The sequence below is a fragment of the Saccopteryx bilineata genome, chromosome 5 (genome assembly GCF_036850765.1).
Source record: "Saccopteryx bilineata isolate mSacBil1 chromosome 5, mSacBil1_pri_phased_curated, whole genome shotgun sequence".
Lineage (NCBI taxonomy): Eukaryota > Metazoa > Chordata > Mammalia > Chiroptera > Emballonuridae > Saccopteryx > Saccopteryx bilineata.
In genome coordinates, this window is record NC_089494.1 from 174,742,830 (window position 1) to 174,758,976 (window position 16,147).

The window sequence follows — 16,147 nt, forward strand, 5'->3', positions numbered from 1 at the left end:
AAATACACACACAGATGCTGGCCCAAAGTAACTGTCTGCTCTTAAGTCAGCAGCAAGCATGCCAACCACGGAGCCGGTTAAAACACAGAGTCCCCTTGTCACCACTCTGGATTGTGGCAATTCTAAACTCAAACTATAACAAGGGAAGAATATTTGCCATTTACCCAGGAATGTACCTATATACTTTTAGTCTCATTAAATTCAAAGTAAATTGTGGGATGATTTATGAAAGATCTAATATAAATCACAGATCTGTAGGGCCAGTCGTTGTGGCCATCGTGGCCATGCACATGCAGATTCTCATTAGATTTGGGCAGAAGGTAAAGAAACAGTGGAGCCAAAAAATGGTGGGCCATTCCTTTATTCAAGACTCGCACCAGCCAAAGAGCAAACACACAGGGAAAGTGATAGATACATGAATTACAACTGCCCTTTTGCTGTTCCGCTTGGCTGCCTGACCCCACCCTTAATTACCGGACAATCGCCCTGGAACAAAGGAATTCTAGGAAGTTGGTCAATCACCCCAAAGAGGAATATTCCAGAAAGCCGAACATACCAGCACACCCTTGCTCGAGGCTATCCCAACCCTATAAAGTTTTACCTCAGTCTGTTTTTGGGGCCCTTCTTCCTGGAGAAGTGCCCCGGCAAGTCTTTCTCCTCTAATAAAGCCTGCACTTATGATGTCCAAGTGCCATCTCATTCTTACAGAAAACACTTGCCTCTTCATTCATTCACAACTCCCAAAGCCCTGACACATTCTCAGGTTCCACAACCAGGAGAATCTTCTCCAGTTTCTTCTAGAATCAAAGGCCCCCACAAACCTCAGTATGGCTCCCAAAGCCCCTCAGCTCTGGTTCCCCATCTGCACACCTTCTCTCTCTGTACAAACTGGCTTCTTCTTCAGCACTCTGCATCCTCTGTGCTCTCACTCTGCAAACATGGCTTCTTTCTGCCTCTTCTTCTTCTATCTCTTTTCAAAACTTTCTGGCACAAAAACCTCTCCTCGAGCAAACATTAGCAAAACAATGGTCCCTCCCAAGCAGGAAGGTAATTTGCAATTTCACAGACCACATATACCTGGCACTGCCCAGCCCCTAGTGCAAACTATAAGCGAGCAAACATAAGAATCATATTTTACAAACTTATTTGACCAACAGATCTGAATAAAAGATATAACTGAGATGACCATTTAAAATTGGCAGTGAAGTAAATTTGATTATGTGTAAAATTCACCATTATTACTACTATCGGTATATCTATCGACACTGCCTCATTGATTTGTATCTAAATCATGGTTTTTTCTAATCACTGAGAACATCTTAAAAGATACGGGGGTTGTTTCCAATGAAATGTGTGCTGCATTCCAAAATTATACTGGGCTCTCTGTTATTATCCTCAGATAATTGTGCTAGCTAGTGTATGCAGACGAGAGAGCAACATACAGGAAAACAAGTCTGTGGGACTCCAAGGCCTGCATATGCTCCCCTTCTGAGGGAAGCACAGGCAGGTGGTGAGAAATGGCCTGTGACTGAGCCCAGTTGTCAGACATGTGATGAGCAAGCTTCTCATTTCTCATTGAAGCAGCTCTAGTGACAGAGACATGGAATCTCCTTATGGATTGCAACTTCCACATTTTTATTTCTTTGCTGGTTATTCAGAATCATTTATGCAACAGATACTTTATTTTTATTTTTATTTTTACAGAGACAGAGAGTCAGAGAGAGGGATAGACAGACAGGAAGGGAGAGATGAGAAGCATCAATCATTAGTTTTTCGTTGCTCGTTGGGCCTTCTTAGTTGTTCATTGATTGCTTTCTCATATGTGCCTTGACTGCGGGCCTTCAGCAGACTGAGTAACCCCTTGCTGGAGCCAGTGACCCTGGGTCCAAGCTGGTAAGCTTTTTGCTCAAGCCAGATGAGCCCGTGCTCAAGCTGGCGACCTCGAGGTCTCGAACCTGAGTCCTTCCACATCTCAGTCCAACGCTCTATCCATTGCGCCACCACCTGGTCAGGCTGCAACAGAAACTTATTAAGCACCTCACTTGAGTCATGCTCTGCACTGGAACAGGTTTACCATGGTGAATAGCAAACTAACATTTGTTGCTGTAAGGCCAGTGGCCACTGCTGTTGTGGCCATGCAGATTCTCTTTGAATTTGGACAGATGGTAAAGAAACAGAGGAGCCAAAAAATGGTGGGCCATTCCTTTATTAAAGTCTTGCACTGGCCAACAAGCAAACAGGCAGGGAAAACAGTTCCCTTTCATTCAGGGCTCCCAAAGCCACTGACACATTCTCCAGTTCCACAACCAGGAGAATCCTCTCTGGTTCCTCCTAGAATCAAAGGCCCCACCAGGAGCTCGCAAAGCCCCTCAGCTTTGGTTCCCCATCTGCACACCTTCTCTCTCTCTGTCTAATTGGCTTCTTCCTCAGCACTCTGCATTCTCTCTGCTCTCCTGGCAAAGCTGGCTACACCTACAAAGACCTCTCCTCCATCAAACATTAGCAAAACAATACTCCTCTCAAGCAGGAATGAAATCCATAATTTGCGATCAACTGCCCTGCTCTGAGGGTGAGCACACACATGGCTGCCCAGCGCCATTTTTTTTTAACAATAAAAGTGAGCAAACTCAAAAAAGAACAAACTTTACAAACTCATTTGCCCAACAGTTGAGCACCCTGTTTTCCGACTCTTGCCCTTCCCTTCATGGACAGGGACAATAATTTGCCATTAAGTTCTTCGTAAATACTACTCAGGTGACATAAGCGTCAACTGTCACCTCATACTCTTCTTCAACATTGGATTTGCTAAATATATTTTAAGAACATTAAACAAAATAAAAACAACAATAAAAAAATCTCACATGCCTGAGGCCTGGATTTATGTCCACAGATGGGGAGGGGAAAAGCTCATATGCATTCCACCCCCCCCCCCACAGAAAGTATTAAAATATTAAAATATATTATTTATTCTATAAATATTTATTGAGTTGCCACTGTGTGACTGACTGCATTAAAGTGCTGAAAGTGTAATGGTGGATAAAACAGTGTGTTTGACGCTTAACTTTTACTGAGGGACACGATACACACACACAAGCAGACTGTGGGGAGGAGGAAGTGGGAGAGGCCGCCTGAGGTGCCAGAAAGCTTTTTTCTAGGAGGTGATGGCAGCTAACACTGTATGGGATTCACACTCCGGAAATGTTCAGGACTGTAGATCAGTCATCCAGTAAATATTCTCCTGTTTGCTGCTGAACGTGTTCTTACTTGATCATATACTGTTGTTATCTGGGTCAAATAAACTAGACCTTGCAGCAGACAAACACAAATGACAAAACCTGGTTTCTTCATAATGCTACGAAAACGGAGCCCTGCAAAAAGCAAATATTCGTTTATTGTAAATATTAGAAAAAGATGATAGTATTTGGCTAATTCTTCGGTGCAGAGCACTAGATTCTACTACAAGATTTTCACTTCCTTTAGATCAGTGATACTTGATGTAATTTGGGGTCATGAATTCTTTTGAGAATCTAATTAAAACTGTGGTCCATCTTTTTAGGAAAAGGCATGTCTACAGGAACTAGAGGGTACAATTTCAGGAGAGATTTCCACATTTTCTGTCTCAAGTCACAAACTCGTCACATTATTATAAAACATAAAACTTGTCCTGTTAGACATCAAAATGTATTTTTAAGCTGCCATAACTTAGTGAGTCTCATTACAGTACAAAAGTTTAACAGACCAGACTAAAAATGAATCAAGTCTCAAGTAAACTTAATGTACTAAAGATATCTCAAATCAGTGTGAAAAAGTTGATTTTTAAAATAATACTATAGTGAAAATAATTATGTGAAAAGAAATCTTAGGTTTCTACTTCAAACCACCCACTAGAAAAAAAAATTGTGGTAGGTTAGAGATTTAAATGTAAAAACTAAAACTATTAAAGAATTAAAATACCAAAACTATAGGAGAATATTTTCTTTATCTGAGTGGGAAAAATTTAAACAGAAATCACAAGGGAAAGGGTGACATGTATTAACCAAATGTGTATTTTAAAGTTTATAACAGTGAAACAAAAGTACCTTCCTCCATAAGGCTAACTTAAAAAAATTGCAGTGTAATTAACAAAAAATGTCTTCAATCCACAAATAAACTTTTACTGATCTTTTTATTATTTATTTATTTATTATTATTATTATTATTATTTTTTTGTATTTTTCTGAAGCTGGAAACGGGGAGAGACAGTCAGACTCCCGCATGCGCCCGACCGGGATCCACCTGGCACGCCCACCAGGGGCGATGCTCTGCCCCTCCGGGGCGTCGCTCTGTCGTGACCAGAGCCACTCTAGCACCTGGGGCAGAGGCCAAGGAGCCATCCCCAGCGCCCGGACCATCTTTGCTCCAGTGGAGCCTTGGCTGCAGGAGGGGAAGAGAGAGACAGAGAGGAAGGAGAGGGGGAGGGGTGGAGAAGCAGATGGGCGCTTCTCCTGTGTGCCCTGGCCGGGAATCGAACCCGGGACTTCCGCACGCCAGGCCGACCGGCCAGGGCTACTGATCTTTTTAAAAAGATGAAGTTACCATGTAAAAAATGAGCAGATAATGTGAACACAGTACTTGTCCTCAGAGCAAGAGCTCAATGGAGGCATTGCTTAAATGAATAAATTGATAGGCAATTCATAGGATATAAATAGCAAATAAACCTACAAATGCTGTGTAATGTCATGTCTAATTTCAGAATGAGTATCAAAACAAAATAAAATTTTTGCCTATCAAATTGGCCAAGATGAAAACAAAAATCTGGAAATGCCTGTGTTGGTTAAGGGTACGGGGATATAAATAATTGTACATTCCCAAAAGTGTAAACTCATACCTTCCAAAAGGAATATTTACCTTACAGGTCAAGAACTTTACTATAGGAGGCAGAATTTACAACTTTAAAACTCTGTTTAATAGAAGTTTCTCCAACCTCTGTAGTAATAAAAAACATCCCTTAAGTGTTTTTCTGGAGAATTTCTTTCTGAAAGTGTGAAAAGTCTCTCTATAGGGCAATGACAGGAAATGCCTGTGGCAATGCCTCGCCTGTGTTTGATGGAGCCAATAAAATGCTCTACACTGGGGCATTAGCATTCAGAGTCCCTGTTTCTAAACTGGAGGATGCAGTGGGCTTTTCTTTTTGCCCTCTTCTTCCTTCTTTTCCTTTCCTTCCTCTTCCCTTCCATTCTTAACTGCATTGCTGGTGGCACATTTTATTATTGTTTACAAATATGTGCAACAGATCTCTACCCATATTATACATTCCACCCTATTAAAACTCAGGAGAGGTCATGCAATTTGCTTGTCAACAAATGGAGGACATGAAATGCCTCATATCTGAGCAGACTCTTTACTAGCTAGGAAGTTTGTCATGACTGTTATTCCTTTGTCATGAGACCTGTTATGTCCCTGATAGAAGCTGCTTGGTCAGGAGTGAAGACAATGGAGAGTAGAATCATAGATAACTTGGATTGATATATATATATAGTGTGAGTGAGAAAAATAATATCTTTCTGTGTAGAACTTCAAAAGCACAGAGATTTTGTTACCATAGTATCAATATATACCAGCAGATTGCTATGGAGCCTGAATTCAAATATTAGCTGTGCCAATTACTGGATGAGTTTACATCTGATTCTGCTCCTACTGTGAAATATTGGCTTTAGTTTCTATAAACTGAGAGTACTAACGGTATCCAGCCCTTAGGGACATTATGAGGATTAAATATCTTAATTGGAGAATATGAGGTTTTATTTATAAAGCAGTTAGAATAGTGCCTAGCTATTAAAAATAGTATTAGTGTTTGTTAAATTAACTCGTGTGTGTGTCTGTGTATGTGTAGAATAAAGACTTTAATGTATACAAAAAATATTAACTGATTTAAATTTTTTTTTCTGTTTTATCTTCTAGTTTTTTGTTCAACAGACATGTGTTTCTGGTGTAACAAAGAATTCTTTCCCCATTGATTTGAGAGAGAAGAACAGAGGGTGGGGAGAGAGAGAGAGAAGCATCAACTTGTGTTTCACTTAGTTGCTCCATTTAGTTGTGTCCTTATTGATTGCTTCTCCTACATGCCCTGACCCACAACCTCTGGCATTCCAAGTTGACTTTATCCACTGAGCCACCTGGCTAGGATCTCTGATGTGACTGTTAAAATATCTATTCAAAAACTCCTAAGTGCGTGGGATCATAGACATGACCCCATGGTCACTGGCTTGAGCCCAAGGTTGCTGGCTTGAGCATGGGGTCACTGGTTCTTCTGTAGCTCCCCCCTCCCCGTCAAGGCACATATGAGAAAGCAATCAATGAACAACTAAGGTGCTGCAATAAAGAATTAATGCTTCTTATCTCTCTCCCTTCCTGTCTGTCCCTATTTGTCCCTCTCTCTGTCACACACACACACAAAAATATCCTAAGTATTTTGCATTTAGAGTCTTTTAAAAATATATATTTCTTTCTTTATTATAATTTTATTATATTAGTTCCACAGGAACATATCTGTAATTTTATTATAAAAGTCAATAGAAAAATAGGTATTAGTATGTACAAGTTCCATTTGTGGTAATTTTCTTGAACCATGCCATGGGTAACATCTGTAATCAAAATCTTGAAACTGAGATGAAATGTTTAATTCTTATTATTCATATGTTATTTTGTATTTGTGCTCTGAAAATGTTTTGATTTCTAATATCACTAAAATTTGTCTTCCTAAATAAGTAAAGTTGTTTAGTCCTTAATAATAATATCCTTGCTTCTCTGCGCCAGGCTCAAAAGTCCATGAAAGATGAGCTCTGGCTTCTAATATTACAACCTTGGGGAAGACAGACCAGGGAGGAGCAGTGAGGTAGAGGTGAGATCAGGTCATTAACTGGGACTGGTGTCATAGCAACAAACATTTTGCTGCCTGCATCCAACATCTTCTAATTGCCCTGCTGAGAAGAAGCCTTAGCAAGGATTTATACAGAAAAATTGTAACCCAAGAGCAATCATTAACACCCATATCTGTGACTAGCCACCGCCATCACAGCTGGTGAATTCCATGCTGAGAACAAGGATGGGAGGAGTGACAACACTTCCTTTTTAATTCTCTATATTTATCATATGGGCTTTTTTTTTTTTTGGTGGTGGTTGTGGTGGTGAGGAGGTTCTTAGAGTCACCTGGGAAGGATGTAGAAGACTCCTCTGGATGGTGCACCTTCTATAAAAGGTATTCCAGGGACATAAGAAGACTTTCCTGCCATGTCCAGTTGGCTCAGTGGATAGAGCATAAGCCTGGTGTGCGCACATCTCAGGTTTAATCCCTGGTCAGCGCACACATGAGAAGTGACCATCTGCTTCTCTTCTCCTTTCCCTCCCCCTTCTCTCTCTTCCCCTCAGCCAGTGGGTTAATTGGTTTGAATGTCAGCCCTGGGTGCTGAGGATAGCTCAGAGGAGCATCAGCCTGAGGTGCTAAAGATATCTCAGTTGATTAGAGCATTGGCCTCAGACAGGGGTTGGGTGGATCCCAGTCAGGGCACATGCAGGAGTCTGTCTCTCTCCCCTTCTCTCACTTAAAAAAAAAAAAAAAAAAAGAAAGAAAGAAAGGAAGGAAGTGAAAGGAAAGGAAAGGAAAAAGAAAAGAAAAAGAAAAAAAGACAAGACTTTCCCTAGCAGGTAAAGTCTAAAGACAGAGTGAATGAGATTAAGTTAGTGGGAGGGGTAAGAGGAAACCTTTTCTGGGTAGTGAGAACAGCATGTAAAAAGCTCAAGGTAATACTATCAAAACTATCAAATAACAAATAAAACAAAATATCTACACTGAAAAACATAAAACATTGCTAAGAGTAATTAAAGAAGAACTAAGAACACAGTAAGATAAATTATGTTCATGAATTTTAAGACTCATTATTAATATGTTCATTTTCCCCAAATTGATCTAAAGATTCCTGGCAATACCAAAAATCCCAGCAGGGTTTTATTATATTTTTTAAAAAATTGATAATCCAATTTTTAAAAATATATGGAAATGGATCTAAAACAGCCAAAATAATGTGAAAAATAAAAAATAAAATTGGAAGACAAACTACCTAATTTTAAGATTTATTATACAGCTGCAGTTATCAAACAAATAGATAATGGAAAAGTGGAGAATTCAGAAATAGACTCAACATATACATTAATTGATTTTTCAACCTAGGTGAAAGTCATTCCATTGGGAAGAAAAAAGATTTTTCAACAAGTGGTGCCAACAACTGTATCTACCTACCTCTATATGTGAATATTGATTTGAGGTAAAGCCATAACCCTAAATGTAAAAAGCTAGAACCATAACCTGACCAGGCAGTGGCACAGTGGATAGAGCGTTGGACTGGGACTCGGAGAACCCAGGTTCGAGACCCTGAGGCTGCCAGCTTGAGCACGGGGTCGCTGGCTTGAGCGTGGATCACAGACATGACCCCAAAGTCGCTGGCTTGAGCCTAAGGTCACTGGCTTGAGAAAGAGGTCACTCGCTCTGCTGTTGCCTCTCAGTTAAGGCATATATGAGAAAGTAAATCAATGAACAACGAAAGTGCCATGACGAATAATTGATGCTTCTCATCTCTTTCCCTTTCTGCCTGTCTGTCCCTTTCTCTGTCTCTCTCTCTCTGTCTCTGTCACACACAAAAAAGCTAGAACCATAAAATTTCTATAAGAAAAAATAGATCTTAAATATTTATTAGAGAGAATACACAAAATATTAACCATAAAAATGTATAAATTAGGCTTTATGAAAATTAAAACATTCATTATAAAAATGAGTAGGTATGCCACAGACTTGGAAAAATATTCTCAACACATATATCTGATAAGGACTTATGTCCAGACCATATAAGAACTCTTATCAATCAAAAATAATAATAAAATACCAATTGACCTAATTTTACAAATGAACAAAAGACTTGAACAGACACTTTCTAAATAATGCTTAACATCACTATTTATCAGAAAAACAGAAATTACAACCACAGTGGAAGACCATTTCACATCCACCAGAATGGTTAAAATAAAAAAGGCTGACAATATCAAATATTGGAGAGGGTGGTGAACTAGAACTTTCATATGTTGCTGGTGGGAATATAAAATGGTAAAACCACTTTGGAAAATTGTTTGGCAACTGACGTTCATTTATTTAAAGGCCCAGCAGTTCTACTTATAGGTATTTATTCAAGAGAAATAAAAACATAAACCACAAAAAGACTTGTACAAGAATATTCATAGGTCTCATTCATAATATCCTCAAAGTGGAAATAATCCAAGTAAGTAGCAACAGGAGACTGGATAAACACACACACACACACACACACACACACACACACACACATATATTTATGTAATGGAATACGGTATTTTTCACTCCATAAGACACACCTGACCATAGACGCACCTAGGATTTAAAAAGGAAAATAAGAAAAAAATATTCTGAACCAAATGGTGTTAAAATATTTAATAAAATGTACCACAATCATATTTCAACAATGTAAACTCAACAGCAGTATTAACAACCATTAGCACTGTTATTTACAAATAAGAAGAGACTTTAATGTTCAAATACTTTTCTAGTTGTCCAGGAATTCACAGCAGCTAAAAAAAAAAAAAAAAAAAAAAGAACATTCGCTTCATAAGACGCAGGGGCATTTTCCCTTCCACTTTTGGGGAAAAAAAGTGAGTCCTATGGAGCGAAAAATACGGTAGGTATCAGAAGAAACTATTGATACACATAACAATGTGAATATTAAAAAACAAAAAATACTGTTGAGCAAAAGGAAGCCAGACACAAAAGACTATCACTAAATGACTTGATTTATTTGAAGGACAAACAGGTCAAACAAATGCAGGGTGACAGAAATCAGAGACTGGTTGCCTTTGGGGTGAAGGATATTGAACTGATAGAAACATGAGAGGACTTTCTAGGATAATGGAAAGATTTTATATCTTATTTCTTGTGGTGGTTGCACGAGTGTATACAATTGTAAAAAACCTTTTAAAATGAACACATAAAAATCTGTTATTTTGTAAAATAAACCTTAATTATAAAAAAAAGAAAGCCCAAGATAAAAGAGCATTGTGTGTTTATAGGTGCAAATGACTAATATTGTCAGGGATGATATTTTTTTAAAATTTTATTCCAGAAAACAAGAGTTCAAACCTCCTTCCCTCCATAAATTGTTCCTTTATTTAATCCACAATGATGAAAGAGTATTTATTAAAGTCCTTTCTCCTCATGGGATGTATCATAAAGGGTTGAAACTATCAAAATCGATGCAGTAACCCTTACCTCAGGTGGAATAAGCTAGGGCATGTTAAATTAATTAGCAGACTGTGAGCAACAACGTGCCATCTAGATTTACAAGCTTTGCCTGGTGGAGTAAGAATTTGGGTAGAGATAACTACTCAAATAAGCTTATTCTGTAATCTTCCCACCTCTGATTTATACTCAGTAAGTTTACCCCCCGCCTCCCAAATATGATTGATATCTGAAAAACAAATCCTCTGACCACACGTTATAATATGGTGTAAAGCAATGGTCCCCAACCTTTTTTGGGCCATGGACCAGTTTAATGTCAGAAAATATTTTCAGGGACCGGCCTTTAGGGTGGGATGGATAAATGTATCATGTGACGGAGACAAGCGTCAAGAGTGAGTCGTAGCCTGACCTGTGGTGGCGCAGTGGATAACGCGACGACCTGGAAATGCTGAGTTCGCTGGTTCGAAACCCTGGGCTTGCCTGGTCAAGGCACATATGGGAGTTGATGCTTCCAGCTCCTCCCCCCTTCTCTCTCTCTGTCTCTCTTTCTCTTTCCCTCTCTCTCTCCTCTCTAAAAAAATGAAAAAAAAAAAAAAAAAAAAAAAAAAAGAGTGAGTCGTAGACAGATGTAAACAGAGGGAATCTGGTCATTTTAAAAAAATAAAACATCGTTCAGACTTAAATATAATAAAACAAAAATAATGTAAGTTATTTATCCTTTTTCTGAGGACCGGTACCAAATGGCCCACGGATGGGTACCAGTCTGTGGCCCAGGGGTTGGGGACCACTGGTGTAAAGAACTGAACTACTTAGCCCTGGCCAGTTGGCTCAGAGGTAAAGCGTCAGCCTAGTGTGTGGATGTCCCAGGTTCGATTCCGGTCAGGGCACACAGGAGACACCCCCATCTGCTTCTCCACCATTCCTCCTCTCCTTTCTCTGTCTCTTCCCCTCCCGCAGTCAAGGCTCCATTGCAGCAAATTGGCCCAGGAGCTGAGAACAGCTCCATGGCCTCCGCCTCAGGTGCTAGAATGGCTCTGATTGCAGCGGAACAATGGCCCAGACGGGCAGAGCATCGCCCCCTGGTGGGCATGCCAGGTGGATCCCGGTCCAGCACATGCGGGGAGTCTGTCTCTCTGCCTCCCTGCTTCTCACTTCAGGAAAAAAAAAAAAGAACTTAACTACTTTGTTAATCTTTTTCTTCTGGCTGCTTTCCTTCCATGGGCAAGGCACTGTGTCTCTGCCATTCATCTTCGAATCTTGAAAAGAACCTGGGCCAGGGTCTTGAAAATAATGGATCCTCAATAATTTTTTAATCAATGTATTTACTGATTAGTTAGAATTTATATCCAGATTACATGTGCCCATAATGGAAAATATACTGGAATTGTTTTATAATGTCTTCATATAAAAATGTATAAACTAAACATGATCTCATTAAGTAATTTATGGGCAGTATTTAAATGGAGTACTTGAAATGGTACACAAGTCCAATGTACTCCAGCTTAAAAGTTTAATGACACTGTAATTACCTGACTAGAATTAAAAAAAATAATAAAAAAATACAACTGTTAGAAATATAAAGAAACAAACAAACACCACCGAGTCTAGTTTTGGTCTCCACTTGAATATTTAAATGGTTATAAAGGCTGAAGCACATTGTTCTGAGGTGCACACCACATTGGCCAGATCAGACAAGCTGGGGGCCGAGGAGGAAATGTTATTCCAGGGATGCAACCTCGACCAGAGCTATTCTGCTGGCAGCGAGACGCCAGGGGCTCTGACCAGGAAACCAGTGGGCTTTCAATCACACACTGTAAATGCATTCATGATCCTTTGCCTGCAGCATTTCTTCAGAGATTTTCCTGCTGCTTTCCTTCCTGAGCACAATAGGTTCAAGATGGCTAATGCTGTTTCCTAGTTATGTCAGGAACCTCCTGAATGCCACTGGGGTTTCGTCATGAACACAAATGGCAGCACATCAAATGGGAATATCTCATTCTAAATGGGGACTCCCACGATCATGTTATTTTTGGGAGAGCAGCTCTCCGGCTCCATGGATATCACTTGAACAGAGTAGCCGTGCTCTTCTGCAGCTCTTGCTCGGTCCAGATCCACCAGGCACATGCACTGTTTTCCTGAAAGAGAGTCGATGGCATCATGAGACACTGTTCAGCTAATGCTGCCACTTCAATTTGTTTAAGGGACTCTGTAGTCAGAGGCCGATTTAACGGCAGGTGCACCGGGCGTGAGCCCTGGGCTCCGACTTCTGAAGGGCCCACAAAACCCCAACTTTACCCCTTTTTCTAGTGTAAGGGGCCCAATATTTTCTTCGGTGCCTGGGGCCTAAACCAACCTTAATCTGCCTCTGTCGACAGTGACAAAATCTATAGGTATATGGAGAATGCTGCTGGCCCCCAGCCTTTTTGATTAGTACGGAGAGGAAAGAACTTCAAATATATAACATTTCAAAGTTTTATTTCTGCTAATAATTTAAAGAATGTTAACCTTCTAAAATAATAAATAAATCTCAGATAAAAACTACAGATTATATTTCCATTTTGGTTAAAATTCCATGTAAAGACCTTTTCTCTTCATGCTCTATGAAACACATTATCTGTAATATTGTGAAAAAAGTATCTGTCTTTAAGACTATCTAAAATGACACACAAACAAAAGGACATCTGAATGATGCACTTTGCACCTGGAGTTTCTGGGCTATATAGGAGTGAGAAGTAGAAAATATTTGTGAAATTCTCAATTGTGTACTGATTATTTCAGGTGGATGCATAGTGTTGAGTGTAATATCATCATAATTTTCAGAGCTCCTGTACTCGTATGAATTAGTGGCGTTCAATTTTCTTTGTGATCTTTGGAAAACAAAAGGAAACCTAGCTGGCGAGCAAAGCAGTGGATTTGAGTTCGTTTGGCAAATGCAAATTTCTATTTCAAAATTAGCTCAGGAGAAGAAATGATTTGGGGTTGAATATATCAAGGCTATGGCTTTTACACTTTTAATGTCTTTAAATTGAATACATAAACTTCTTCATCTTCTTGGAAAATGATCACTACCTCCCTAGAACTTCATTCACTTCATTTTTCTCCAATAATTATAATAATACCTAAGCATTATTTGTAAATAATTGATTTAAATGACAACAGAAGCTGCTAAACTAACACAGCTTGAGAAGTGAAGGCAGAAACTGAGCTAGAAAAGCTCGAGGAAGACAGAAAACCCCTCACAGAAAAACAGCGGAAGGCAAAATCAGTGAGTAAGAACAGGCAACAAGATTCAAATTTAAAATATTTTATATATTTTCCTTAAAAGGCTTATGACCAAAAAGATGAACTATGTTACAGTGACATAAAAAGAGATGTTTAGAATTCCATTTAGGCTAAATCACCCCTTCTTCATCCACAGTTGTAGAGCTAATACTTTTTTCCCCTTTAAAATATCATTCCTTTAAGACATCTGTAAATGTCCCCCACCCCCATCAACTTTTCAATTGAAAATGAAACATCCTCTGTCAGATGGGATGCTCTACATTCCTTCAGTACCCACCCTGGGTTTACACCACAGCTCACTGAGCCTTGGCTTTGATCCCAGTCCAGTTTATTTTTCCTTTGCCATTACATAGAGGAATCTCATGTTTTCACATGTAAAAGCAGTATCTTGACAACTGAAATCCAGTTGTTGAGAGTCTGCCTATGGGAGTCTGGGAAGCTTCCTACAGTGTTCACAGAACAAAAGTATGATCTATGCAAAGTATAGATGTAGAAATTGCTGGAGTCTGACTTTGAACCTGACTTTCCCTACCTTCATGCCAGTGATCATGCGAAGTGCTTCTTGCTAACAACTTCCCTTCCAGCCACTCCCTCTGGTTTAATGCCTGAAACATCGACCATGTACACTGCCATCCACTGCACCAACTGTGTCTTCTTTGAATCTAGTCAAGTTATATCAAATATACCTTGATATGTATGTAAATTATTTCTCAATATATATATTTGACTGTCCATTCAAATGCACATTCAACTCACTCAAAGGGCTGCGAATGGGAATAAAAGGAGGGAGAAGGAAAGAGAAGGAGAGAGGGGTTGCAGGCAGGAATGAGCAAGCTTTTTCCATGTATCCTAGAATGTAAGGAAGAGAAGGAAGGCCTTTGTTCCTTCAGCTTCAGGTCTCAATGCCTCTCCAATTCTGATTCTCTGGCTAGGCTGACTTTGATTTTAGAGTTTAAAGTTAACTAGTTCTCATATAACTTGGTCTCTGAATGAAAATTAATGACTACATCTGGTGCTCAGCCAAAGAAACAGCAATCTGTTTTCCAGACCAGGATGGTATCCAACATGGGGCTTTCCTACACAGGTTTTAAAACTAGTTTGACTCCACTCAATCATTTTAACCCCTCATTCTGGAACGTAGTCTTCTAGTGACCACGCCACTGGTGGGCATTACAAGAGTGAGTAAGAGCTTCATGTCTAGAATCAAATAATTTGGGTTACAGCGTGGCTCCATCATCTACCAAGCGAAGGATCCTGGGCAAGCTTTTGTCCCAGGTCTCTTATCTATCAATATAAATATATATGTATATGCACCATAAGCATTTTCAGAAGAACTTACTGAGATGATGGGTGGAGGGCATTCAGCTCAGCGCTTAAATGTTCAACATTACAAATGTCAAATATATTGGTCTATAATTAATAATATACAAATACACTTTTTCTGAGAAAGAAAACATAATCATCCTTGTTTATACATTTAAGACATTTTCCCTATTGATTTGGGGGGATGGAGAGGCATCAACTTGTTGCTTCACTTAGTTGTTCACTCACTGATTGCTTCTCCTACGTGCCCTGACTGGCTATCGAACCCGTGACCTCTGGCACATCAGGTTGGCATTTTATCCACTGAGCCACCCAGCCAAGAGCCCTTGTTTATACATTTTTAATGCATCAATTTTGGCACACATAGCTGATTTTTCCATCTTTATTAGTGTCTTATGTGGCTTTTGATAGATCCTTCAGTTTGTTCATAACAGTAAGAAAGAGCTAATATAATAATTCTACTCAATGTACAAACATTGAAAATGTGTATAATTTAAAAGTATTGTTAACAGAAATGGGATAAAGTGCCATTATGCTTACAAAACCCTTTTCAATATAGATTAAGCTTTCTGGGAAAAATAAACTTTAGTTTCTTCTTTATAGATGAACCAGTTTTTCCCATACAGAGCTGGTTCATGCATTCCTAGGCATCTTGTACATAATCTACTCAACAGCTGCTGTGAAAACACATACCTATCAGCCTCCGTTGGGGTGGAAGCTGGACAGCTGTCTGATCTGCAAATCTGCACAGAATCATGTGTTCCTAGAAGAAAAAGGAATAGAATGTGGATTTATTTTTATCTTTTGCTTCAAAATTACAAAAAATTTAAAAACTATCTCATTTTTCTGGAGTTCTTCATTGTTTAATTGAATAGAGTGCTGCACAAATAGTACTTTGAAATATGCAAATTTTCAGAAAACGGTGCTCAGTAACTTTTCCCTCCATGTAAATAGTCTTCAGCTGTAATTCTTAGGAACCGATACACAAAAGATCCTCAGGGCCATTTAATAGTTAATTTGAGCAGATATATAGTTACAATTTGTGATTATAATGTGTTAAACTAAAAGACCTAAAATTTATTTACATTTTTGCTTTAATAAACTTTGAATCTCACAAACACAGCTCGAAGAAGGCATTTTAGGTGGCTTTTCTTCCTACTACCAGAGGAAAAGGAAGTGTAGAAGATTCGTTGTCTTGCAGTTCTCTGAATACCCAAGAGTGCTGGCTAAACTTCGCTTTTCTAGACT

At 39.2% G+C, this 16,147-nt stretch overlaps 1 protein-coding gene across 2 annotated transcripts in view; it reads right to left on the reverse strand.

Annotated features, from left to right (window-relative positions):
• Positions 1-9,457: 9,457 nt before the first annotated feature.
• GSTCD (glutathione S-transferase C-terminal domain containing) overlaps positions 9,458-16,147 on the reverse strand; it is a 141,748-nt gene continuing 135,058 nt past the window's right edge. For both annotated transcript variants that reach the window (XM_066279678.1, XM_066279679.1), the window contains 2 exons: positions 15,593-15,662; positions 9,458-12,429 (listed from right to left, as the gene is read on the reverse strand). In XM_066279678.1, coding sequence (XP_066135775.1) covers positions 12,293-12,429; positions 15,593-15,662 — 207 coding nt within the window. In that variant the 3' untranslated portion in view covers positions 9,458-12,292. The remainder of the gene's footprint in view (positions 12,430-15,592; positions 15,663-16,147) is intronic.